We start from the raw sequence: 25,010 nt of genomic DNA on the forward strand, positions 1-25,010 counted from the left end.
CCCTGAACAAATGAGAAGCAGAAGTTGGAGACCTTGAAGGAGTATTTTTTGCCAACCCTGCAAGAGCAGGGCAGGAAGAAGGAGCCCATCTAGTGCTTTTAAATCTCATTTCACCCATGTGATGCCTTGAGATGGATACCTAGAGCAGAGGCCAGATAAGATTAAGAGAATAAAAGTGGATATTTATTAAAGGCCTTCCATAGATACACCTTGGGCAGTCAGAAGCCTCCAAGGCTACACCCAAGGTGGATGATGGTCATGAGTTAATCAGACAATGGTAAATTTGGTCCATTTACATATCAGGAGTTTATCCTCCAATTACAACTTCAGATAATGAAGTCATTTACTCCCAGTTTGCTCCCCCTCAACTAATTTTGTTTTCACTTTTCAGGGCCTGAGACTGACAGGTGTCCCTGAGTTTCAGGCCCAGAGAGGAATAGTTTTGTCTGAATAAAACGGGAGAACAGCAGCTGACAGGCCGTGGAGTTTTGGAGTTACACACTGAAGCAGTGCAAGATCTGAAAAATATAAAAGCTAAAATCCTAAAGCATCACATGGCTTGGACTATTCATCCTCTCCAATTCTTCTGGTGCAAGTGCTAATGTGAGAAACTTGTAGGGAAGGTCAAAAGAAGCTTCAGAGACCCTGGGCAGACAAAGGGGAGGAACACAGCGTGTGATTATGCCGTGTGATGCCTTTGGACAGCTCAGCCCCATCATTACTGACAGCACACAGCCCAGGGCAGAGCGGGGAGCAGCTCCTGCAAATTGGAGCTGGGTTGTTTACAAGGGAGTTCCCAACAGAACCGGAGTGTGGCGGTGGGAAGGGGTGATGGTGCCTGAGTCACGGGATAATCGCCGCAAAATCCAGCCTTTGTTTGGGGAAACTTGGAAATTGCCTCGTGCTCCTCGCTTCAGCAAATGGAATAAACCAGCAGGAGACAGGCACCAGCGTGCCTGGACCGAGTGTAAGAGAAAAAAAATTGGAATTAAAAAATGGAATAAAAATATTACAAAAATCTTATCCCAGCCTTCAACGGAATTTTAGTAATTTGCTAAGATGCAAGATTTGCCCACATGAGGACTTCGGGAAAAATCCTCCATGCTTTGCAACCTGCACCCAAGGCAGTGTTAAGCAAATATTTGTAGTAAATGAAAGTTCTTTGCAAGCTGCCATCAAATATGACTTGGAACTCCCACTAGAAATGTGACCGGCCTCAATACCCTGAGGTTTCCAAAGCTAGGGGTCCCACCCTGTTTCTCCTCTCCTCACTTCAAATTCTTATTCCTCACCTTCCCTTCAGAATGCGAATCTTGGGGTAACATAAAACACCCAATAATAAATCCCACAGGGCCTGAAGGGCATTACCAGCACCAGGAGGCTTTGGCAGGACTCACTTTGGAGGCCAAGAATCCCATGAGCTTCAAAACAAAATCCAGAAGACAATACTTGAATTGATTTTCAAGGCTCTCCCTCAATTCTTTAAGTAGCATGAGAAGAACCCATATTTTTCCACACATACCTGTATTTCCCCTTCTTTCACTTTTCCTTCTTCTTCTACCCTGAATTCTCAGTTCTGTTTGTTTGTTTGTTCATTTGTTTGTTTTAATCCCCAGAATGCAGGAGAGTTCCAGAGCTGATCAAAACATTAGTACAGAGGAGGGATCTCGGGCAGGAGGACAGAGAATAAGAGAAACAAAACCCACAATAAACCAGATTTGAAATCATAATCAAGAACAGACTCTAACAAAGCAGAATAATTCCACACAGCTCCTGGCAGCCACTCTGAGGAGGTGACATAAGAGCGTGCTCTAATATACACCATCACCCTTTTAAAAATACATTTGTGTTTTTATGGTGCTCAGGACATTTCCTTTGTAATTTCTCACCTCCTACTGCTGCCGAGGCCTCTCAGCACCAGCAGAGCCTTTGCCAAAGTTGTGGCAGCTCAGACAAGGAGTTCCAGGAGGGATTTAAGGCCATAATAAGATCTAAGCTGTCGGAAAGTCCAGGCAAACTTCTGTGGCATGTTTTTCCTTTCTCTTCCCTATAAACACCTCACACAAGCTCTCCTGGAGGCTGCCAAGTGAAAATAGTGCATTATCTCAGCGGCTGCACATGACTCCAGGGAAGATTCCTCCACCACAGCTCCCAGGAATTGTCCACCAAGCCCGTGACTACAGGAAAGCTTTCCCATGTAGGGTGAGGATTGTTTTGTTTCACAACTGCCCTGTGACTTCAAGGCAGGCTGGTGGAGAGGGAAATGTGGGTGTTTGAGCGGTGCCGTGGGTCTCCTGCTCTCCAGACAGAGAAAGGATTTCCTGGCACTGGAATTGCTTCAGGGGAGTCCCACCAAGGCTCCCAGGGAGGTCTCTGGTGGGGAGGGTGAGCCAGGACAGGTCTCAGTGTGACCCTGGGAGCAAACCAGGGCTCCCCCCTGATCCCCAGATCTGCAAATCCAGCCCAGTTAGGCTGGGCCTAACAGCCTTCCTGAAGGATTGCTCTCAGGGACACACCAGCCTGAAAGAAAGGAAATAAATCCCTGGGATGGCACAAACCCACCAGGGACAGCAGCACTGCCATCACCTACAGCCAAACACTGTTGGGATGGTCACAACACACAGAGTGACGCCATAAAAAATCAGAAAGCTTCTCTTTATTATGGTCCCATGCTGTGCTTTATACAAGTTTTACAAACCTCGAGAGTAACTTCTAATTGGTTAACAGCTTTCTTGTTAATTATGCTATTGGTTAATAAAAGACATTTTACTTGTCCATCAAATCCATCTATTCTCAGATTGTTTACATATTTTCTTTACTGATTCTCATAGGACAAACCCCTTGTTATTACAGGTGCATTTGGTTTTCACCCTCAGAATAGATTATTGTGTTAAAGGAACTTCCCACCCTCAAAACAGCTTCATATGGAAACTCACAGATTACTTGTTAGCTGCACTTAGAAGAAATGACAGGCCAGCTTTTTACCCTATTCCTTTGTTGCCCTAGTTTTTCAGCCTTCTGATTGTTTCACATTTCTACCAGAGTTTTCTCACACTTGTAAGAAAAACAAAAAATGATATTTAGTAAATACACTCCTTCCAGGGGGAAGGACAAATTGATGGACTGCTGGTTTGACCAGTGGGGTCTGAGGGGTGTCAACCTCGTCCTCCCAGTCGCTGGTCAAAGTCCAAACTCTATTTAAACCCCGAATCCAAAAATAAAATAAAGTTTTTCTTTTTCTCACTCTTAACTTCACAGGTAAGTGTTGTGTCCTCTTGCAGCAATGACAGACCAGCTTTTTACCCTATTCCTACAAAACACCAGCACATGAACCCCAGCTCCTGTCCCAGGGATGTTCCCATCTCCTCTCACTCCAGCACTGAGGCAAATCACCCATTTTTGGGAAAAACTGATCCATCCTGTAAAGCAACACTGAAGTGTGTAATTAAATGTGCACTGCCTGAGCTCAGCTCTTAGAATGGAACCTGCACAAGGCTCAGAACATTGATGCTGAACATCCTCTCTCATAAAAGGCCTTTATTTACTTTCTGATTGTGTGAGTAATTGCTGTCTATAAATAGCCCTCCCTGCCCAGCCACGCTGCTGTTATCATCTCAGCCACTGGGAAAGGCCCTGATAAGTCCAAGTGATAACAGATCAGGATTACCCTTCTGTGGAGAGGAACCTGCTGGAATTCATTACTACACGATTTTCATTCCCTTGTGCAGTTCTCCAGCCTAAAGCAGCAAAAATAATGGAGTGCCCATGCCCTCCTCACCTTGTCTTTGGGTTTATCTCCCTCTCCACCACATCCTTTAAGAACCAGCCTCAAAACTGAGAGTCAAACTCAAAACTGAGAGCTGGACTTGCTTTAATCTCTGTTCCAGCACTAAATACTTTTAGTGAACCTACTAAAGAACAAAGGAAAAAATGAGATAAAGCTTATCTGCTCTCAGGAGTCAGGGAGACAGGTGGAATACACCTAGGGCACAGCAAAGCCTCCCAACACTGTCCTACACATCCATTATCTGTGTGAAGAGCTTTATGACCTTTGTAAAAGTAAATATATTTAAGTGCAGCTTTTATGTGCAGTGTGGAGATTCTGACCTCAGAAGAAATAAACTTTTCTTCAAGGGCTCCGCTGCCACTGGAGGGAACACACAGGACTCCTACAGTGCTCCTATGGATCCATTATCTACATTTCTAGACTTTTATTGCCTTTGAAAATGTAAATATATTAAAGAGTGGCTTTCATGTGCAGTGGCAGGGTTGTAAGAACATGAGGATTAACCAAGGTAAGAAATAAAAACTCTTCAAGGGCTCCGAAGACACTTGAGGAACACACAACTCTCCCAAGGGTACTCGTGTGGATCCATTCCCTTATCTGCATTTGAAGAGTTTGATTGCCCTTGAAAATGTAAATATATTTTATGTGCAGTGCCAAGATTGTAACAACACAAATATTAACAGAGGGCAAGAAATAAACTGTTCTTCAAGGGCTCCGATGGCACTTGAGGAACACACAGCACCCCTACAGTGCTCCTATAGATCCACTCCTTTATCTGCATTTGAAGAGTTTTACTGCCTTCACAAAGGTAAAGATATTTAATGCGCAGTGTCACACTTGTAACACCACAAATGTTAACAGAAGGGAAGAAATAAACTGTTCTTCAGAGGCTCCAGTGACACCTGAGCACACCATACTCCTGACAAGGAACAGAATGTGCCCTCTGCTTTAGTAACCCTGGTACAATGGGCAGATTGATAAAGTTCAGGACTCCCAGTTAATTGTGGTGACTACAGAATTACCATGAAACCACAGCACTCTGCCATTGAGAGAGAAGCAAATGAATAAAGGTGACAGTGGGGGTATAAAATTCAAGATGAGGCATTTTAAAATATTTATGTAAAGGCAGAACAGTCTTCAACTCACACAAACGACACAGATGCTTTTGCTTCCTCAGTTGCAGAGGTTTCCAAGAATTGGAGTTGTTTAATACTTGAATTTTTAGCAGTGGGGGTTAAATAACCCATAAATAGCCAGGGCAGGGGCTACCCTGGGATATTTGTAGAGGGGAAGGGATGGACAGCAGCAGAGTTCCAGTATAGACTTGGTTTTCATGGAATCCAAGGCTGGTTTGGGTTGGAAAGATCTTAAAGCTGATCCAGTGTCACCCCTGCCATGGCAGGGACACCTTTTCCTATCCCAGGTTGTTCCAGCCTGGCCTTGGACACTTCCAGGGATCCAGGGGCAGCCACGGCTTCTCTGCGAATGCTGTGCCAGGGCCTGCCCACCCTCAGAGGAAAGGATTCCTTCCCAAAATACCATTTAAACTGTCCCTCTTTTAGTTTAAAATCATTTCCCTTTGTCCTGCCCCTCCATCCCTTGTAAATAATCCCTCTATGCATTTCCTGCAGCTCCTTCAGGCACTGGAAGGCCCCAATTAGGTCACTCCAGAGCTTCTCCAGGATGAACAATCCCACTTCCCCCAGCCTGTCCCCACTGTAAAAGGCCAGGGAACAGGGCTGGAGTGACTGAGGCAGTGACCTCATTCCCCTGCCTTACAGTGCCCCACAACTACAGGAGAATGGAGCTGAGTCATGGACACAACCCCCCCAAACCACAGCTCCCCACAGGGAATAAATCCCTGCCCACGGGCCTGGAGCTGTATCTCACTGGGAACTTCATAGGAGAAAGACCAAACTGTAATTAATGCTCCACTGAAGGCTGGGAAAAGGAAAAGGCTCCACTGGAAATAGGGGGACGCCTCTTTTAGGGCTGAAACAAGCCCAGAGCAGCTCAGCCCTGCATCCGTCGCCCCACATGAGGTTCCCACTCTCTCCTCCACTAAATAAAAAGTGGAAAAACAGTGAATTCCTTCCAAAAGTGAGCAGGGAAGAGCCCTCCTGCATTGCACATCCACGGAGAGAAGGATCCCCTGCCCAAAGGAAAACCCCAAAGGGAGGGAGGAGGAAGGAAAAGGAGTTTGTTTGCAGATCCCTCTGTGCTCCCCGAGGGGAGCCAGCCCCTGCAGCCTCTCTGCAGGTGGGACAACATTCCCAGGGTCACTCTGTCCCCGAACAGGCAGAGCTGCTCTCCCACTGCCAGCCAGCAGCTCTGTGCTGCTGGGGAATACAGATTAGCAGGAACCCATTTTCCAGGGCATTAAGGAATTTTTAACTGCTTTGCACTCCTTCTTTCTCCCTTTCTTGAAACAAAATAATAAAAAAGGGAGGGAAAAAAAAGGAACTGTTTTAACTATTTTTAAAATTGCAGAAAGAGCCAAAGGTGAAGTGATTCTGGCATAGTCATTTGGGGAAAAAATTTGATAAAAGAGTTTGGAAAAGATTCCAGACTGCCCAATGCTTCAGCATATGGTCAATGCTTTATGGAAGAGAGAGAAATAAAGATTTATTTTCTGCCTGCGAGAGGGGGGAATTTCTTGTAACAATTTTAATGACAGCAGCTGTTTGAACTATTAAATATTGATATTAAATTATCCCCATTGCGATTCAATATTAATGTATCCCCTGCCAATTTATGGAATTCAGTAAATTTACACCAGTGCCTGGTTTTGTCTTTAACCAGATTTGACTCATGAGGGTCAAATTCTGTGACTGAACTGACATGGGCCTGTTCAATTTAAATTCTGTGCTCTGTATCAGGGGGAGCTTAATTAAAAAAAAATACAAAATGGCACAGTTATATTTTCTCCCCTTAGAGACAAATTTTACCTGTAAGAATCCACAGGCAGAGAGACATTTTCCAGTGGAATCACAGATTTGGAATCAATCCTGAGGCAGGATCCCTTTGATCTCTGATTCCAGCCTGAGTCACTGCATTTAAGGGGAAGGGGGATCCAGCCCTGCTGTAAATCATCACTTCCTTCAGCATTCCCTGGCTGGATGAGCCACCGCAAATTACCAACTTCCCTTGCCCACATGAAGAGGAGGGAGTTAATTCCTCCTCTTTTTAGTCCAGGATCTTGGAGCTGTCAGGTTTTCCAGCACTCTTCCAGGTGGTGATGTCTGTGCTCACAGAGCAAATAAACCCAGGCACCCCTGAGTGCCCACAACCACAAAACACAGAGCTCCCAAAACTTAAAAGAGTGGGAAATTTTAAATGGTTTGTCCACAGAACCAAGAGATTTGGGAAGTTACACGGAACTGAGGTGCAGGCTGTAACACCAAGCCTTGTTTTTGAATGGATTTCTGTGCAAATTCAGAACAAAACCCCTGAAATGATCTTCAGACTGAAGATTAAACCCAGCAGCAGGGCAAGGCTCTGGTCACACACAGGGAAATTCCATCTCAAAGCAAGGAATGGTGCTGTTTTCCAGGCAGAAAAAGCCAAAAAAGGGGACACCTGAACCTGCCCAGAGCAAGAAAAAGCAGCACGGGCACACGGAGCCGACACGACTCAGTGAGTCCCAAACTCTCCTTGGAAAGGGATCCAAATTACTCAGGTTTTGGGGAAGTGGGACAAAGCAGCAGAGCCAGAGGAGTCACATGGAGAGGAGTGCTGGAGGCAGGAACAAAGGGCTGCGGGGACTCTGTGATTGCAGCCTGGCCGCCGGCCGGGGTCCCTAACGAGCAGGACAGGACAGGACAGGACAGGACACGTCGTTAGCGGGCACAGAGCTCCGTTCTGTGCCAGCCCTGCCCTGCCCTCCTGCAGGAGCCACAGCTGATGTCATCTCCTCACATGGATCACCAGCACTGGCACCCACACCGCGGGACGGGCTCCCGGATGCTCCGGGCCTTGGAAACCACGGCTGAGAGTTTGATTTTCAAAAGGTTTTTGAAAGGAAGCGCCTTGGTAATCCAGCAGTGATAAAAAATGTGTGTGTCCTCCCCAGCTGCCACTCCCTGCCACAGCACTGGAAAAAGTCAGGGATACTTTCCCAAGGTTCCTGAAATCACCTCTGGGTAAATCACCTGAGCTTTTTTTCCCAGGTTTAATTGGAATCTGATAATGAGCTGATCAGAAATGTTGCTGGACAAGGGGACACCAGGGATTAGGAAACACCAGACAAGTTCTTTATTTCTCTGGTATCAAATCAGATCCCACCCTCCTACACGACTCCTCCAGCATCAGCAGGCAGCCAAAACATCCCTAGGTGCCACATCCACTCGTCTTTTGAACATTCCCATGGATGGTGACTCCACCACTGCCTGAGCAGCCTGTGCCAGTGCTTTGGGAGCCTTTCCATGAGGAAATTTTCCCTCTATCCAATCTAAACCTCTCCTGCTGCCACACGAGGCTGTTTCCTCCCATCCCCTCACTGCTTCCTGGGAGAAAAGGCCAACCCAAATTAAGGAATTTTGACAATATATCTGAAATTCAAGAAGCTCTCAGTGTGCCCAGGCTATTGCCCTGCCCTACTACAATAATCTTATTTTTGTCCCTTATTCCAAATTTATCGTGGAGGCAAATTCCTTCCCTTCAGGTGTCAGAGTGGGAGATTCAAGGTTAGAAATGTGAGAAAAACACTCAAGTGTGGCTGCCCTGGATCCCTGGGAGTGCCCAAGGCCAGGCTGGATGGGGCTGGAGCACCCTGGGACAGTGGAAGGTGTCCCTGCCATGGCAGAGGGGCTGGAATTGGATCTTTGAGGGCCCTTCCAACCCAAACCACCCTGTGATTCCATGATTTCCCTGCTTCCCAAGCCAGATCACTCCCGTGCCATTTCTTATCATTTATTGCCTTTTATTATCACTTCTCACTAATCTCTTCAGGGTTCTTGGAACAAGGTAATTTTTAATAGGAAGAGGTCAGGAGGCTATGCAGGAGTTTCAGTCACTCTGAACAGTGCACACACAGACACTGTTAAGCTTTTAAACTTAAAAAAACTGGAAGAAATAATTTCCTTTCTCGTACAAGAAAAAGAAAGAAAAAGAAAAAGAAAGAAAAAGAAAGAAAAAGAAAGAAAAAGAAAGAAAAAGAAAGAAAAAGAAAGAAAAAGAAAGAAAAAGAAAGAAAAAGAAAGAAAAAGAAAGAAAAAGAAAGAAAAAGAAAGAAAAAGAAAGAAAAAGAAAGAAAAAGAAAGAAAAGCTGGTTTTAAACACCAAGATGGAGATTTAGAATCAGAATATCCCAAGCTGGAAGGGACCCACAGGGCCCCTGCAGGAGCAAAAAACAACATCCTGTGAGTATTTCTAGCACAGAAAAAAAGTAAATTTAGTCAGAGAAAAGCAGATGCAGGAAACCAACCCGAGAGCTGGCAGAGCAGCACCACAAGCCCTGAGCCACAAAAAAGCAGCTGCTGAGCTGGAGGTGAGAGCAGAGCTTTCCTCAACTCCAAATCCAGCACTCCAGAGGCACCTCTGCTCCAAAGCCCCACGAGAAGAGCTGGAAATCACCGATTCCTGAGTTTGCTTCAACCTCAGCCCCACATTGCAGCATCTGGGGGCATTATTTGGGTTTAAGGTCTGAGCTGTTTGCTCCCAGACCCACTCAGCGCTGAGCTGTGCTCTGAAAATCTGGGTTTTTATTGCCTTCAGAAAACCCAGAGCTGCCCAGAATGACTCACAGGAGGAATGAAAAGGTAAATTCAAAATACAAACACACAACCCTGTGGTTTCCTTGCAGCAGGGGAAGCTTCTCCTTGAAGAACGTGGCGGCCCCAGTTTCTCTAAAACTCCAACCACAACACGACGGGTGGGGATTTTTCTCCCCACTCTTAGTTCATCTACAAATTCATTATTTTAATTCTAATTTAAAGATCAAGTTCAGAATAACAACAGCTCCTTCAAGTCAGTCCTAACACACTCAGCCCTCCCATTACAAACCAGTTGAAGGCACACACAGAGATCTCTTTGTCTATTAAATATTCCAAGCACAGCCCCAACCCCACCGTGGAGCAGTGCTAGAAAGCAGGATCAAAGGGAAACACCTCCCCTCCTCCCAAACCTTCTCCTGCATCCCTACATCCCAGTTCCCGGCTGTATCATGAGGGAAAAAAAAAATATAAACCTGAGATTTGTGAGAGTGCTCCAGATACCCCTGTGTACCCTAAATGTGTGTCTCTGCAGCAGCATTTTAGGAGGAAAGATGGAATTATTTAAGGAAATATTACTCTTATGGTGCTTCACTTGCACAGCTCCAAGCAGTGCCATTTTCCACCCAGCAGTTACAACTGGATATTTGCGCCACACAGCCAAGGTTTTTTTCCCATCAGCCAATTTTATCCCTTCTCCATCAGGAAAACTGACGTTCAGCCCAGGGAAAAAGGGGCTTTTCAAGCCTGAGTCTCAGGTTTCATCAGAGCCAGCATTTAATATCAAACTTCACATCTTGTAAAGGGCTGCCAAAAATCCCCCAGACCAAGCTGCTCTGGCAGCAGTGGAAAATCCGGAATTTCTGTGAAAAGCCACACTGAAAAATAATTATCCCTCCAAAACAGAAAAAGAAAAGCAGGAATAGCAGAATTAAAGAGGGGGCTTTCCACAGAGATTGTTCCTGCCAGCCCTGTGACCAATTGAGGCAGGGACAGGTCTGCCACGCTGGTTACATTCCTCCAGGGGGATGAAAAAATTATTTGTTTTTGATTGGGTCTATGCAGAACATTTGCATCTTGTTACTGCTGATATTTTAGCCTTAAAAGTTCTCAGACATTCCTCCAGGGCTTATCTTAAGCACATTTTTATTAAGTTCCCTTCTCTAAAAAAAACAAGCTCCAGTGAGTTTTGACGCGCGCTGCCTTTGACAATGATAATCTTTGTCCTCCCCAGCTGCAGCAAATTTAAGATAATCTCTTTTCCAAGTGGACTTTATTAATCTTCCCAGTGAAATACCATCCTGAGGTAAAACAATTATTTCCAGTTCAACTCTTAGTACCAGCTAAGCCCATGCTGGAAAAGACAACCAACATCTGGCAGACTCAATATCTGCAGCAATTAAGAGTAATCGTGGAACCATAAATATACAAATCTATCCAAGGGCTGGGCTGGAGCCGGGCTCGGGGAGAGGCAGCGAGGGAACGACTGCAGGAGGATTTCACCGAGTCAGCAGCCGGGGATGGCCACACGCAGCACTGCTGTCACTGCCACTGTCACTGCCACAGCAGCACTGCCACAGTCACAGCAGCATTGTCACAGCAGCACTGCCATTGTCACAGTCACAGCAACACTGTCACAGTCTCAGCAGCACTGTCACTGCCACATCTGCACTGTCACAGTCACAGCAGTACAGTCACAGCACCACTGCCATTGTCGCTGTCACAGCAACACTGCCACTGTCAGTCACAGCAGCACTGCCACTGCCACACCTGCATTGCCACTGTCACAGGCACAGCAGCACTGCCACTGCCACACCTGCATTGCCACTGTCACAGCAGTACAGTCACAGCACCACTGTCACAGCAGCACAGTCACAGCAATACTGTCACTGGCACAGTACCACTGCCACGCCTGGACTGCCACCATCACCGCCACACCTGCACTGTCACTGCCACAGCAGCACCACCAGTGTCACTGTCACAGCAGCGCTGCCACAGTGGCACTGTCACAGCAGCGCTGTCACTGTCCCAGCACTCAGGGATGTGCCAGCTCTCCAGGGATCACCGGGAAGGTGACACCTCAGGCTCACACCCCAGCCCGGGCATCACCCCCACACCTTCCCGTGCCCCTGGCATTGGGGCATGGCAGAGTGCCCCTCAGTCAGTGATTAACAGGATTTCACTAACTGGGGGAGAACCCGCCTTGTTCTCCCCAGCAGTGCCACCAAAGGCATTGAGGCTCCAGAGTGTCCCAAAACCAGGACAAAGATCCCCAAACTCAGCCAGGCCAGGGCTGGGCTCACCCCCAGCTGCTCCTCCAAAACCAGATTTTTGTCCTGAATAACCCGAGGGGAACAACCCCAAACCCCAGCCAGGGAGGAGCCAAAGCCGTGCATCCCCCCATGGATACAGAATCCTGGATTCCAACCCTGCCCCTGCAGGAACCCACACTGCTCAGTCTCACCTCAGAGCAGCTGAAGCACCCCAGCTGATTATTATTATTATTATTATTATTATTTCTAGAAAAAAAAGTCACTTCACCTGAGTATTTTAAATTTAAAAATGTGACTCTGCTCAGTTTTCAATTAACTGTCCTTGAAAGTATTTTTATTGAACTGCTTTGACTGCAAAAGTGCAATGTTGCAAAAAGACAATTTTGCTTTTTCCTGCTAAAAGGGTAACAACAGATAAAAATTACAAAAGATATCTGATAGATAAACAATAAATAATCTGATCTGGAGTCAGACCTATGGCCAACAGCTCTTCTAAATGCAAGCACAGCTGGAAAGAAAAAAAGAAAATTAATTTAACTTTGTTTTCCCTCTAAAACTTCTCCAGTTCTTAACTCCCTCACTAAAAGTCATAATCTCATGGAAAATCATGATAATTGCTAAAAAAAATATGAGATTAATGAAAGACAGTAAGTAGAAAAGATGCAAATTTATACATCATTTGGGTAAAATATCATCACTGGAGGAAGAAGCAAAAGCAGTTTTGGACTGAAGTATCTGCTGGGCTCTTCAGACAGAACATTTTGCTTCAGACACAAACAAAAGCTGGGGTAAAATATGATCTGTGTGCTTGACTGACTGTGCCCTCTCAGAGCTCCAGTTTGTTGTGTTACGTCATCCAAGGAAAATTATTTTAGGGAATGGAACAAAGAAATTAAGCATATTTCCCCCAATTGTGAATCCCAGAAATCACACAGGCAGAAGTTCATTGAAAAGAAATGGATGATCTCCCACTGCTATTTTACAGCAGCAAGGCCACTTTTCCTTTAAAAGAAAGGAAACAAAAGGGGTTATTTCCCCTCTGGATTCCACTCCTGCATTTCCCAGTTCCCAGGTGGGACATGAGTGAGTTTGCCTTCAACAGCAACAGAGACATCTGAGGTGAGCCTTGGACACCCAGCCTGCCCTGCTGTCCCTGTCATCCATCCCCTGCCTGGCTTTTCCTCACAGCCAAACACCTCAAGCCACAGCCACCTTGACCAAGTGGCCACGCTGGAAAAGGGGAAAAGCATCCCTTGTCCCAGGAGATAAACGGAATTATCATGATCTGCTTAAGGATCCTTGGCTATGGGCTGGTGGCTCCTGGGTGAGGTTACAAGGCCTGGCTGCTCCACAAAGGCTGTGGGCTCTGCTGGCTCTCAGAGTGAGCAATAAAAGGTTATTTTCCTTTTCCTTCCTTTCCTTCTTTTCCTGGTCACACACCTGGGCTGGGAGCCTGTGCTGGTGCCCAGGAGCCCCATCAGGAGACAGGCACAAGGCTCCTGTTCCACCTGGAGCTCATCTCTCTAAACAAATCTGGAGTATCAAAGGGATCACAGCAAGATAAGGGAACCCCAAGGAGTGCATTTAGTGCAGACACAGAGGTGCCAGGCCAGGGAAGGCCAGTCCTGCATGAACAAACCCCATCCCAAGCCCTGCAGGAGGGCTGACAAACCCTGCAGCAGCGCCCAGAGCTCAGGCACCAAACCCAGCTGCTTCACCTGGCTGCCAGCAGGAAATTCAAACAGCACAATCTCCCTCCATGAGCTTGCCCAAGGCAGCTCAAGGCCCCAGAGGAAAGAGCCAATCCCCCAAAAAATGAGTTTATGCTGTCCATGTGGGACTGAAGGTCATGGAACAGTGACCAATTCCAGCTCCAGAGTAATGGGCATCCATAAAACCCACACTGCAGATACAACATCACCAGCGTGGGACGTGTTGATACATGTTAATCTCCTTTTTTTTTTTTCCAGAATGAAAATGTCTTTCAAGGGCAAAAAAAAGATCTGAGGCTCCCCTTTGCTCCACTGAATTTATCTCATTTATGCAACCCCTGAGCATGCAAGAACATAGAGTGGGGGGGAAATGTGCTTTACACAAGCGAGTAAAAGCAGAAAAATCAAATTTTGTATCAGCAGAAAGGCTGAACCTGAAGGCCCACAAGCCTCCTCTTCCCCTAGAAGCAGGAATAAATCAAGTGTCCATGGAAAAGGAGAAGCAGCCCCAAGTTTTGGTGACAAAATCCACACTCCACACGGTGTGGGACCCCTCCCTTCCCAAGGCACCGTCCAGCACCACTTCCTCTGCTCTTCCCTTTCCTCGGCACCGGCCACAGGAACCCAGAAACCAAAACCACCCGGTGCCACCAGGGCAGCCAGGACTCCGCGCTGGAAAACACAGACCGGCTCCTTTTCCCACCCACACCGGCGGCTCCAGCCGGCAGGGACAGAGCAACCGAGGCACACGGGCTCCAGGGAGAGCCACTGGCCGAGGAACGGGCCACAGATCCCTCTGGAGCAGCCAAACCTGCCCGGAAAATGTCTCTGAGCCCGGTGATTTCACCAGGGAAGTTGTCAGAGAAGCTGCCGCTGGCCCGAGGTGTGCAGAGAGCTCACTGCAGTCTGCAAACCTGGGCAGGAGCGACCCGGCCACGCTCCACAGGCCACAGGGCCGGGAGATGCGGAAAACCAGAACGGATTCAGTGGGTTCTGCAGGGAAAAAACCGGCCGGGCCAGCAGGAAATGCATTTTAAGGCTAAATACGCCCAAACTCCAGCCGAGAGAGCCCACGCCAGCCCCGAAGGGCAGCAGCTCCTCAGACAATGCAGGAATCTCCCTGCAGAAGCACAACTACATTTTTTTCCCCCTCTGGCCTCCATCTCTGCCACAGCCAAACAGCAATCCAAGGGAACGCCATCCATCACCATTCCAAGCCCGGGGCTCGCCAAGGCCAGGGGAGACCTCCAGACCCGCGGGCCTTACAAGGCCTTTTGTTTTGCCTAATTCCGAGCAACATCCCGGAGTGCAAACCCTGCCCTGCAGTGTTTGCAACCCAAATATTGCAGCACTGAGCTAATTTCGGGGAGCTGGCACACACAGCCGACTACTGGAGTAATCAGACGACAAAAAAAAATGAAGGCGAGCTAAATTTAGGAGTAACTATGCGATGCAATATTAATAACGGATTATTTCCCTTCTAAAACAAATATTTATATATATATACATATATATATATATAACTTTTTTTTTTAGTGAAGCTGACAATGCTCCTTACAAGATCCGCGTTCTCCATCCCCCCCAGGGATAGACCCCACAGTTTTCTGGGTACCAAGATTAGGTTCAAACCTTCCCCCCACCCCAAAGAAAAGCCCCCCACGACCCCCGGGGCTCGTTCCCCGCCCGCACGGCCCCCGGGGAGGGGGAGCCCTGTGCCCGCGCCCGCCGCGCTGTCCCCGGGCGCTCCGGGGAGGGCTGGCCCGGTTTCCCCGCAGTGCAGCGCGGACCGCCCGCATCCCCCATCACTCACTTCCTCTTGTACTCGTCGCGCTCCCGCTTGACTTTGGCCAGCACGTTGTAGAGGGCGCGGATCTCGGGGGTGATGGTGTCGATCTGGACCCCGACGCCGTCCGGGTGCACCCAGGACACGCCGGGGCCCTGCACGGTCTCCAGGCCGCCGCCGCCGGTGCGCCGCACCTGGGTGTAGCTCCAGATGGTGCCGGGCAGGCGCCCGTAGTGCGGCGGCGAGGGCAGCGGGCCGTGCCCGGGGCCCGGCGGCGGCCCCAGCGGCGGGGTCCCGCCGTCCGTCTGCACCGCCTGGTCCCGGGAGAAGGTTTTGTAGCGCAGCCGGCGGTCGCGCTCGCTCTGCTGGGCCGCCAGCTGCTTCTCCAGCAGCCGGTTCCGCCGCTCCAGCTCGTGCACCTTGGCCAGGAAGCAGCGGAACCGCACGTTGAGCCCCTTGAGCAGGTGGATGTTGGAGCCCAGGTCGTTCCGCAGCGCCGCCGTCACCGGCGGGCCCCCCCCGGCCGCCGCGGGGCCGCCACCGCCGGGGCCCAGCGGGCACGAGGAGGCGGCGGCGGCGGCGGCGGGGGAGAAGGCGCGGGCCATCTCCCCGAAGAGCAGCGAGTTCATGGCGGAGGGGGCGGTGATGGAGAGGCCGGCGGTGATGGAGAGGCCGGCGGTCCCGGCAGTGGTGGAGCGGCCGTGCCGGTGCCGGTGTCTCTGCGGCCGCCGCGCTCCGAGGGCTCTGAGGGCTCGGCGCCGGCCCCGCCCCAACCGCGCGCGCCGGGCCGAGGCCCCGCCCACGCACCAAACCACGCCCCCTATTCCCATATATTCACTCTCATCTCCAAAACCACGCCCTCTATTTCCATACCCAGCACCTCATTTACATAACCACGCCTTCATTGCGCCACGCTCATATAGTGTTTCCATAGCCACACCCCTCATTTGAATAACAATGCGGGTCATTTGCATGGCCCCGCCCCGCGGTGCCGCAGCAGCGGCCGCTCCCTGCACGTGTCCCCCGCGCGGGGTTCGGGGGGTTTGGGGTGGGTTTTGGGGTGGGTTTTGGGGAGCCCCCGGGCCCGAGGGCGCTGCAGGGCCCGCAGGGGTCCCGCATTAACGGGCACACGTCCAGGGAGCGAGGGCAGGCCCCCGGCCCCGCGGCCCTGCTGCCGCCTCTCCAGAGTTATTAATCCCCTGGTAATCCCCTATGGAGCCAGGCTGGGCCGGTGGGGAATGCTGGGGACATGTCCCGTGGGGACATCACCGCTCCTGCCGGGGGACGCTGCGGGACAGCCGGAGAGCTCTGCATCAGGACCTGGAGTGACGAGACACGGGGGGAATGGGGACTGAACGAAAGGGAGTTTTGGTTGGATATTGGGCAGAAATTCTTCCCTGTGAGGGTGAGGAGACCCTGGCACAGGTTTTCCAGAGAAGTGGCGGATGCCCCAAACCCGGCAGCTTTCAAAGCCAGGCTGGAAAAGGCCTGGAGCAGCCTGGGACAGTGGGAATTGTCCCTGTCCGAGGCAGGGCTGGGAACGGATGAACTTTAAGGTTCACTCCAATCCCTCAACACTCCGATCCCATGATTGCACGATTAGATCAGATCAGACTAAATTATAAACCTCGGATTTTGTTATCCCAAAGCAGAGCCCTGCCTAAGTGCTAAATAATGCTGATATTGTAATAATTAAGTTATTAAATGAGCGTTTCCCAACTGCTGCTCCCGGACCTCTGGGCAATCAAAGGATATTGTTTAATTGAATGATGTGATGGCTGCATTGCTCTGCTGGGCACGGAATGATGCAAGGGAAAACACAGGGACACCTCTCAGCCGGGCTGGTGAAAAGCTGCAGGAACATTGATTACCCAAGTGTAATCTCTGAAACAGAACCACGGGGCTTGCCAGATTATATTTACATTTATATTTATATTTATATTTATATTTATATTTATATTTATATTTATATTTATGTGATTTTTATAATTTTACATTATTTATATTTATGTATTTTACAAATTTATATTTATATTTATGTGTTTATGTGTTTATGTTTTTATTTATTTAACTCCACGTGCTGAAACTCCACCAGCACCTCCAGCCCACAATCAGCACCGAAACCAGGGCTCTTCAAAGGGCTCTGTTAATGTGTTACCAACCTATGTTTTGCCAGCACCTCCTGGAAAAATATGAAACAAATGTGCTGGGTGGAGGTGCTTCATTAAAAGGGTGACTCAAAGAAACACCCGAAGGATTTGTCTCTCCCCCAGCACAAAACCTCCTGGGCTGGGTTGGTGTTTGGGGTTGCAGAAGCCCCTCGGTGGCTGCAGGGCTGGGCTGTGGCTGTCAGCAAACAGATTTCTCCATCACAACCCCCTGCAGGAAACCTTCTCCTGCCTTGTGCCTCCCTGCAGAGCCACAGAAACACTTGGGAGGTGCAACGACTGACTAAAACTGCCGATCCTGAGGGAGTTACTGGGGGCAGCAGGCAGCCAGGAGTGGGTTTGTCCCAGGTTTGGGACATTCCAAGGCTTGGATCCACCTGGGACAGTGGAAGGAGTCCCTGCCCACGGCAGGGGTGGGATGAGCTTTAAGGTCCCTTCCAACCCAAACTGTGCGGGGATTTTATGGATTTCCCTGGGTTTGGGCACCTCACTGCTGGTGCTGGAAGGAGCCAGAACCCCGTGGTCAGCAGGTGGGAAAATCCAGCCCAGGATTAAAAATTTATTTTAATTTTTTATTATTTTTTTCCCTTAGGGAAGCAGGAAAGCAGCCGAGGGGGTGATGAACCAGGAGATTAAAGGTTTGGTACCGCAGCTCCCGGATCCACCAACGCCTCATCCCCAGGTCATTAAACCAAATTAGTCCTTTTCCTAATGAACTCCAGCCCCTCCCTGGGATGGCCATGGTCACCCCTGCGGTCCCACTGTGCTCACTGGATCCCCCTGAATTAAGGGCAGAAATCAATTAAGCTCAAGGTGGGTTGTAGGATCACCCGTGGTGGGCAGGGAGAGGGAACTCTGCAGACCTGAGACATTCTAGAACACGGGAGTTTATTGCAAGGGTGGTGGGGAAAAAGGGCCTTGTCTTCAGCCATCAGCCTCAGCTGGAGGGGAGCCCCAAAGAGAGAGGGAGAGAGAGAACAAGAGGTAAGAGAGGAGGGAGCAAGAGAGCCAGAGATGTGTCAGGGGTCAGAGCGCAGGGGAAGACAGCAAGGTCCTTGTTACAATCCATTCTATCTCCTTTTGTGTCGAATATTCTAATTTACAGTGAGCAACCAGTACAAGACACAAAATCCTATAGAATCTACATACAGCCTATAAGAACTACTGCATTACCACACTGTGTTATATTTTAAACTCTAAAAACTACTCTTTAGAAATTTTTTTTTTTTTTTTTTTTTTTTTTTTTTCTACATTGACCTTTGGATCCCTCAGCCAGCAGAAAGGTATTGTTCAATCCAAAGGGATTCACCTTCAGCTGGCCAGGCTGTTGTCTTCAGGTTATAGAGTGACTAAGGCTCAATATCCTACAACTCAAAGTAACCTTCCATTTCTATTTCCATTATAGGTTTCATATTTTCAGAATCTTTTGCTAAGCAATCGTATTTATAAGGTTTCCTTGATCCATTGTCCCCAACAGTGGGTGAGGTGGGAATCCCCACCCCAGGAGGGCTCTGCCAGGCTGGGATATTCCCGCCAGGAATTCCTGATGGGAATTCTTGCCATTCCTGCTGAGGAGAGCTCTGGGTATAAACACTGGAGCCCTGATGAGCCCTTTCCTATTGGGACGGGGAGGAAAAGGGCTGGGAAAGGGGCTGTGTCTGTGTGCAGGGACCCTCAGAGGCCACCCCGCCATTCCAGGGATGACCACAGTGCCCTGGGGATGGGTTTGCTCCCAGCTGCTTGTTATAAATGCACATTATAAATTTGGCTTTTTGCAAATATTAGAATTAATACTATATGTATAATTGTACTGTGTTACATTTTATTAACAGGGTTTAGAAAGTGATGAGTGTATTTTCTGATTGTGACATAGTGTAAATAGTGAAAAGACTGGGTTTCTTCTTCTTTGTAACATCTAAACTGACCAAGCCAGAAGGTCTGGGGGACAAGGTTGTCACCTTGTAACCCTGCACAAAGACTGCTAAATTTCTGTGGTTTTTATCAAAATAAAAACAACCAAAAAGCCTCAAGAGAAAGATTTATAAAACCCATGTTACCAAACAGAGTGGAGCCACCCACAAATCTATCAGGTAAGATGATTGAGAATACTTGAAACAGAAACTCAAAAAGGATGCATTAATATCTATTGAATATGTAACACAGCAATCCTTAAAACACCGTAATTGAAAGAGAAGTGTGTGCTTTCTGGTGAGGGACCCCAGCTGGAACTTCTGCCTTTCTGTCTCCTAATTGTCTGGTTTTAACTTTTATTTAACTTATATTTTTTTCTAAAAGAATGGAATTTCTTTTTCACATGGTCCACCCAAAGCTGGGCTGGAGCAGGGACTGGGGAATCCAGACCTTGGGTTTGATTTCACACCCGTTTTCTCTTCCCTTTGGCCGTGTCCTGCACTCCCAAACCTCAGTGACCATTCTCAGGGCTGCTCTCTGCATTGACTGAGATCTTTGATGTTAATTTTCCTGGGGCTGGTTGCATCTCTTGAGGCTCTGTTGGTTCAGCACTCATGGAAAATTCTTTTTTCCGTGGAAAAGTGACCATTTTCCAGACAAACTGACCCAAACCCATCCCCAGGACTCCTGTTCTGTGCCCCAGGTGCTCCTGCAAGGCTGATGGGCATCACCATGGGCTTGGTTTGTGTATTTGAACAAACCTCCCTCTAAAACAAGCAAAATTCCTCTGCTTTAACACCCACAAAACTCCCCAGGTCCCCAAAACGCCCCTCAGTGTCCTCAGGGGTCCTGCTGGGCCGGGATTGTCTCACATCCAGGTGGGGCCTCAATCCCCTCATCCCTCCCTGAGCCCCTTCCCTGGGCCACAGCCCTGCAGGACAACCTGAAAACAGAGGCCAGACAAAATTATGGGAATAAAAAGTGTAAGTGCTTTTTGTTTATTTACTGAAGGGCCCTCAGATACATTTCGGGCTCCCCCAGGGGCTACACCCAAAAATGAACTCTGGATTTTCACACTTTTATAAGTTTGGTCATTTGCACATCGGGGGTTAATCCTCCAATTGCAGCTTCAGGTAATGAAGTCATTTACCCCAAGTTTGCTCCCCACATCTCACTTTTGTTTACATTTCTCGGGGGCTGAGCCAGTGAGGTGTCCTTGGTTCCCAGGCCCGGAGAGGAATTGCTGTGTCTGACAAATGGGAGAACAGCAGCTGACACTGTGTGTGGAGTTTAGAGTTATACACTAAAGAACTGCAGGATTACAAATAGATGAAAAATATAAAAGCTGCAATCACTGTCACTGAGGCATCAGCTCCTCCAGGGGCTGGGATGACTCCCCTGGGCTCTCACCTTTCCTGGCTGAGGATGTGTTTGCTGCAAGAGGACACGGAAAGACCCACACTCACCTGTCAGGATGTGAGATGAAAAGGGAAGTTTATTTTGGGGATTTCAACTTACATAGTTTTTGGGATTTGGTCAAGGATTGGGGGACAAGGGGAGCATCCCTCTGACCCCAGTGGTCAACTCAGAAGTTCATTAATTTGTCCTTCTCTCTGGAAAGGAATGTATTTACAAAATATCAGTCTTTATTTTTATTACAATGCATGAGAACTCTCCAGTCCAAGAATGAAAACATCAGAAGGATGAAAAATCAAGGCGACAAGGCTGTTTGTCTGAAACCAGCAGGATCTTTAATAGTGCACCCCCAAAATTGGGGTTGTTTTTTACCCCAGACCCCTGTGATGGGGCAGGGTGGTGCCATCAGCCTCATCCCACAAAGCCTTTCCCACTCCAGCAGCGCCTTTTTGGGGTTTTTTGTTGGGGAATGGGAGCAGGAGCAGCCCGGGCCCTGCACAGGAGGATGGGCAGGGCTCGGGGACAGCCCGGGTCACCCTGGGGTGACTCACCCGGGTGTCACCGAGGGCCGGGAAGGGGCCGGGCCCGGGGTGGTTTCCCCGTTCGGGGGAAGCCTGGGGATGGTGCCGGGATTGTCACCCGGGCACGCCGAGGAACAGAAAGTGTTTGTGAGGCCGCTGAGGCAGGGCGTGGGAGGGGTGAGTCCCACAGAGCTGCTCCTCCCTGCACCTTTTCTGCCCTTAAAAGGAGGTTTCTCCTCCCTAAAATGTGTTTTCTCCCCCAGTTTGTCTCCTCCCTGTCCCATCAGGTCACGACAGAGGCGCTGCTGCCCAAACCAGCTCCCTCCTGGTGGGTTTTATTCCTGCAGTCACAAAACCGCCTTTGCCCACCTTTGGGGGTTATGGGCACAAAATTGTGCCGTGTTCCTGCCCACCTTTGGGGGTTACGGGCACAAAACTGTGCCATGTTCCTGCCCACCTTTGGGCGCCAGCAGCACAAACCAGCTCCAGCCCGAGGAGAGAGGAGGGTCCTGCACAGCCAAAAGCTGCACGAGCCCAGCAGCGGAGAATTTGGGGTGCAGGGGGGAGGATGCAGGAATTGGGGATGCAGAATTTGGGGTGCAGGGGAGGGATGCAGGAATTGGGGATGCAGAATTTGGGGTGCAGGGGAGGGATGCAGGAATTGGGGATGCAGAATTTGGGGTGCACGGGAGGGATGCAGGAATTGGGAATGCGGGAATTGGGAATACAGACTTTGGGGTGCACGGAGGAGATGCGGGAACTGGGGATGCAGAATTTGGGGTGCAGGGCGGGGCGGGGTTCAGCACCCCCGCTCCCCCTCCCGGCCCGGCCGGGGCTGATCTCCTCCCTGGAGAGGAGTAAATATTTTGCAAACAAAGCTGCCGGCCCAGGTGCGGCCCCGAAAGGCGGCGGAGCTCGGAGGAGGTAAAAGATTAAAGATAAAAGAGGCCGAGCGGCGCATCCGCGGTCGGGGCACGCCGGAATTTCCGTGGAGACGGCGGCAGCGCTCTCCGCTTCCTTAGGAACCAAACATTTGCATCCGCGTTGAGTCGAGCGGCAAATATGCGGAGAGATGGGCCCGGACAGGCGGGGACGGCTCCGGCAGCGCCGCCGGATCATCCCGGGATGCTGCGCCGGGACCCACCATCCTCAGCCCCAGAATGGTCAAACTCCTCATTCTGGAAGCCTGATTAATGTAATGACTTTTAAATTAACAGAATAAATGATTTCTTTCTCGTTGCTGCCCCAGACTTTGCCGGGTTGAGCGGCGCCCAAAGCTCCGAGCACCGAGGAGGGAAAATCTGAATTGGGATTTGTTTTCAGCTCCCTGTCTAAAGCTCCCTCCCAGGAGCCATTGGTTCTCCCTGCTGGCACTGTGGGCTTTTAGCCCCACAGGTTTTGCAGGACACGGTGAAGGGAATCTCCCCGCGGGGGGCTGGGATGGAAGCTGGGCCTGGATCGGGAATGTGGGGCTGGGATTGCCCCGAGCACCCCCGGCACCTCCCCCTGCCTCCCCCCTCCTGTCTCCCCGCGGGGAAAGCGGGACATCACACTGGGGCACTGACAGGGACACCTGGATCTGTCCTGAGGAGGGGGCATCGCACCTGGAGCACTGACAGAGACACTGGGACCTGCCAAAGGAGGGGACATCACACCTGGAGCTCTCACAGGGACACCTGGGGCACTCACAGGGACACGGGGGCATCACACCTGGAGCTCTGAGGTCCCCCCCGGCCCCGGGGATGCTCCGCACCGACCCGCGGTGTCAGGGCCGTGAGTCCCTGGAGCTCCGGAGCGGTTCCCTCCCGGCTTTCCCAACCTCCTGCGCTGTTGGGGAGGGAGAGGAGCCCGGGTGGAGCCCCCGCGGGCCCAGCCCTGGGCTGGGAGCGCTGCTGAGCTCCAGAACCTGCTGAGAGCAGCAAAGGCGGGCTGCAGGAGGGGAAGGGGAACGAGCCGGCGCTCCGGAGATGCCGCCGGTGTCTGATGTCACCCGCCGGGAATCTGCTCCTTGCCATCAAACGTTAGGAATAATTAAAGGATGCTGCTGGGTTTGCTGTTGCTCATTAAATGGGATTAAAAACAGCGGCCGGGGAGAAGCTGCGGGGATTAAACCCCTGAGAGAGGCCCGGGGGGTCCCAAACACAGACACGGGGCTGGGGCGGCCCCTCCAGCCTGAGACACCCCGGGACAAGCCCCAGAGCCCAGCAGGGCTGAGCTGGGGTTCACTCGGGGCTGTCCTTGGTGCCCAGGCCCCACAGGGGTTCAGACTCTACAGGAGCATCCTGAGCCCTCTCCCATCCCATCCTGAGCCTTTTCCCATCCCATCCTGAGCCCTCTCCCATCCCATCCTGAGCCTTTTCCCATCCCATCCCATCCTGAGCCCTCTCCCACCCCATCCTGAGCCTTTTCCCATCCCAATCTCCCATCTCGGGCTGGGGACAGCCGTGGGACAGCCCAGGGCAGTGCTGAGGGTCACTGAGGTCCTGCTGGCACAACACCTGGGGAAGAACCAGCGGGATTATAATTAATGGCAGTAATTAGTGGGTTATCACCGTTAGGGCAGAGGTCTCTCCCTCTGAGGCACTGGAGCCCAGCAGCCCTTTAATGAGAGGGTGTCCCTGGCTGCCCTGCCCTGCCCTGCCCTCCACCTCCTTCCCCAAATTACATCATCTCCTTTCTCCCTTCTGCAGCCCCTGCCCTGATCCTATGGCAGAGAAAGATGGGAAAGATGGGAAAGGTGTCAGACCCAACATCCCTGGCACGAGCAGCCAAGACCAAACATGCTGTTCTTGATATTCAGTTTTATTTTTTTAAAGCTCAGCCTCTCTCCATCTGTCAAAGCTGAGCTTAAACCACAAACACCTGAATTTTTCTGAAATATTTTTTCAAATATTTGAAAAAATATTAAGCAAATATTCTGTTTAATATTTGCCCTTTTTTATATCACACACCTTCCCCACTGGAGAGGGGCTGTGGGGCAAGGGTCATCCTGCTTCTCCAGTGGCAAAAAATCCCAACAGGTTCCCCCTGCGGGGCAGGCTGGGGTTGATGGCAGCAGCCCCAGAGGAAGCAGAAGGTTCCTGCTCTCTGATCATTCCCACTCCTCCTGCAGCTCCAGGGGAGTCTGTGGATCCCCAAGGACCTGGAGGTTGTACCAGGTCTGGTCGGGCTCTGCCACAGCCCCGGCTATGATTCACCCACAGAGGTTTGTGTTTCCAAGGGAAGGGGCCGGGCTGAGTCAGGCTGAGGAGTGCCAGGGTGGGGACTCCTTTCCAGAACTAAACCCCTGATTTTTGGAGCAGGAAATCCACTGTGAGGTGCCCGGTGCTCCCGGGGGGAAGGGAAGGGCAGGAGAGCTCTGCAGCATCCAGTGGCAGATCAGGGAGCAGGAACGTGTCTGAGCCCCCCGGGTTCTGTGGCAACTGTGGGATGAGGGAGAAAATCCCTGTGGGACGGGAGGGAGGATGTAATTCCCACTCCAAACCTGCAGGAACAGGGCCTGGCTGCAGGAACAGCACCAAGCACGGGAGGATCCTGCTCAAGAAAGGCTTAATAAGCACCAGGAACAGAAAATCTTTCCAGGGGCACATCCAGACCTCCTCACACACCCCAAAAATCCCCATCCTGGGATGGGGCTTTGCCTCAAGGCCCCCAACCTCCCCAGGGTTAAAACACAGCACAGGGGCTTCCCCTCCACACATCCTTTGTACCATTTTAGTGATAATTTT

The 25,010-nt window shown here is 50.2% G+C and overlaps 1 protein-coding gene across 1 annotated transcript in view; it reads right to left on the reverse strand.

Annotated features, from left to right (window-relative positions):
- The window catches only part of IFFO2 (intermediate filament family orphan 2), a gene marked incomplete at its 5' end in the record, with an annotated part of 40,769 nt that extends 24,874 nt beyond the window's left edge, over positions 1 to 15,895 (reverse strand). The window contains one exon of the mRNA XM_083877045.1: positions 15,294 to 15,895. Within this exon, the coding sequence (XP_083733171.1) occupies positions 15,294 to 15,895 (602 nt within the window). The remainder of the gene's footprint in view (positions 1 to 15,293) is intronic.
- Between the last annotated feature and the right edge of the window lie 9,115 nt (positions 15,896 to 25,010).

Source organism: Zosterops lateralis (genome assembly GCF_965231275.1).
Source record: "Zosterops lateralis genome assembly, chromosome: 22".
NCBI lineage: Eukaryota > Metazoa > Chordata > Aves > Passeriformes > Zosteropidae > Zosterops > Zosterops lateralis.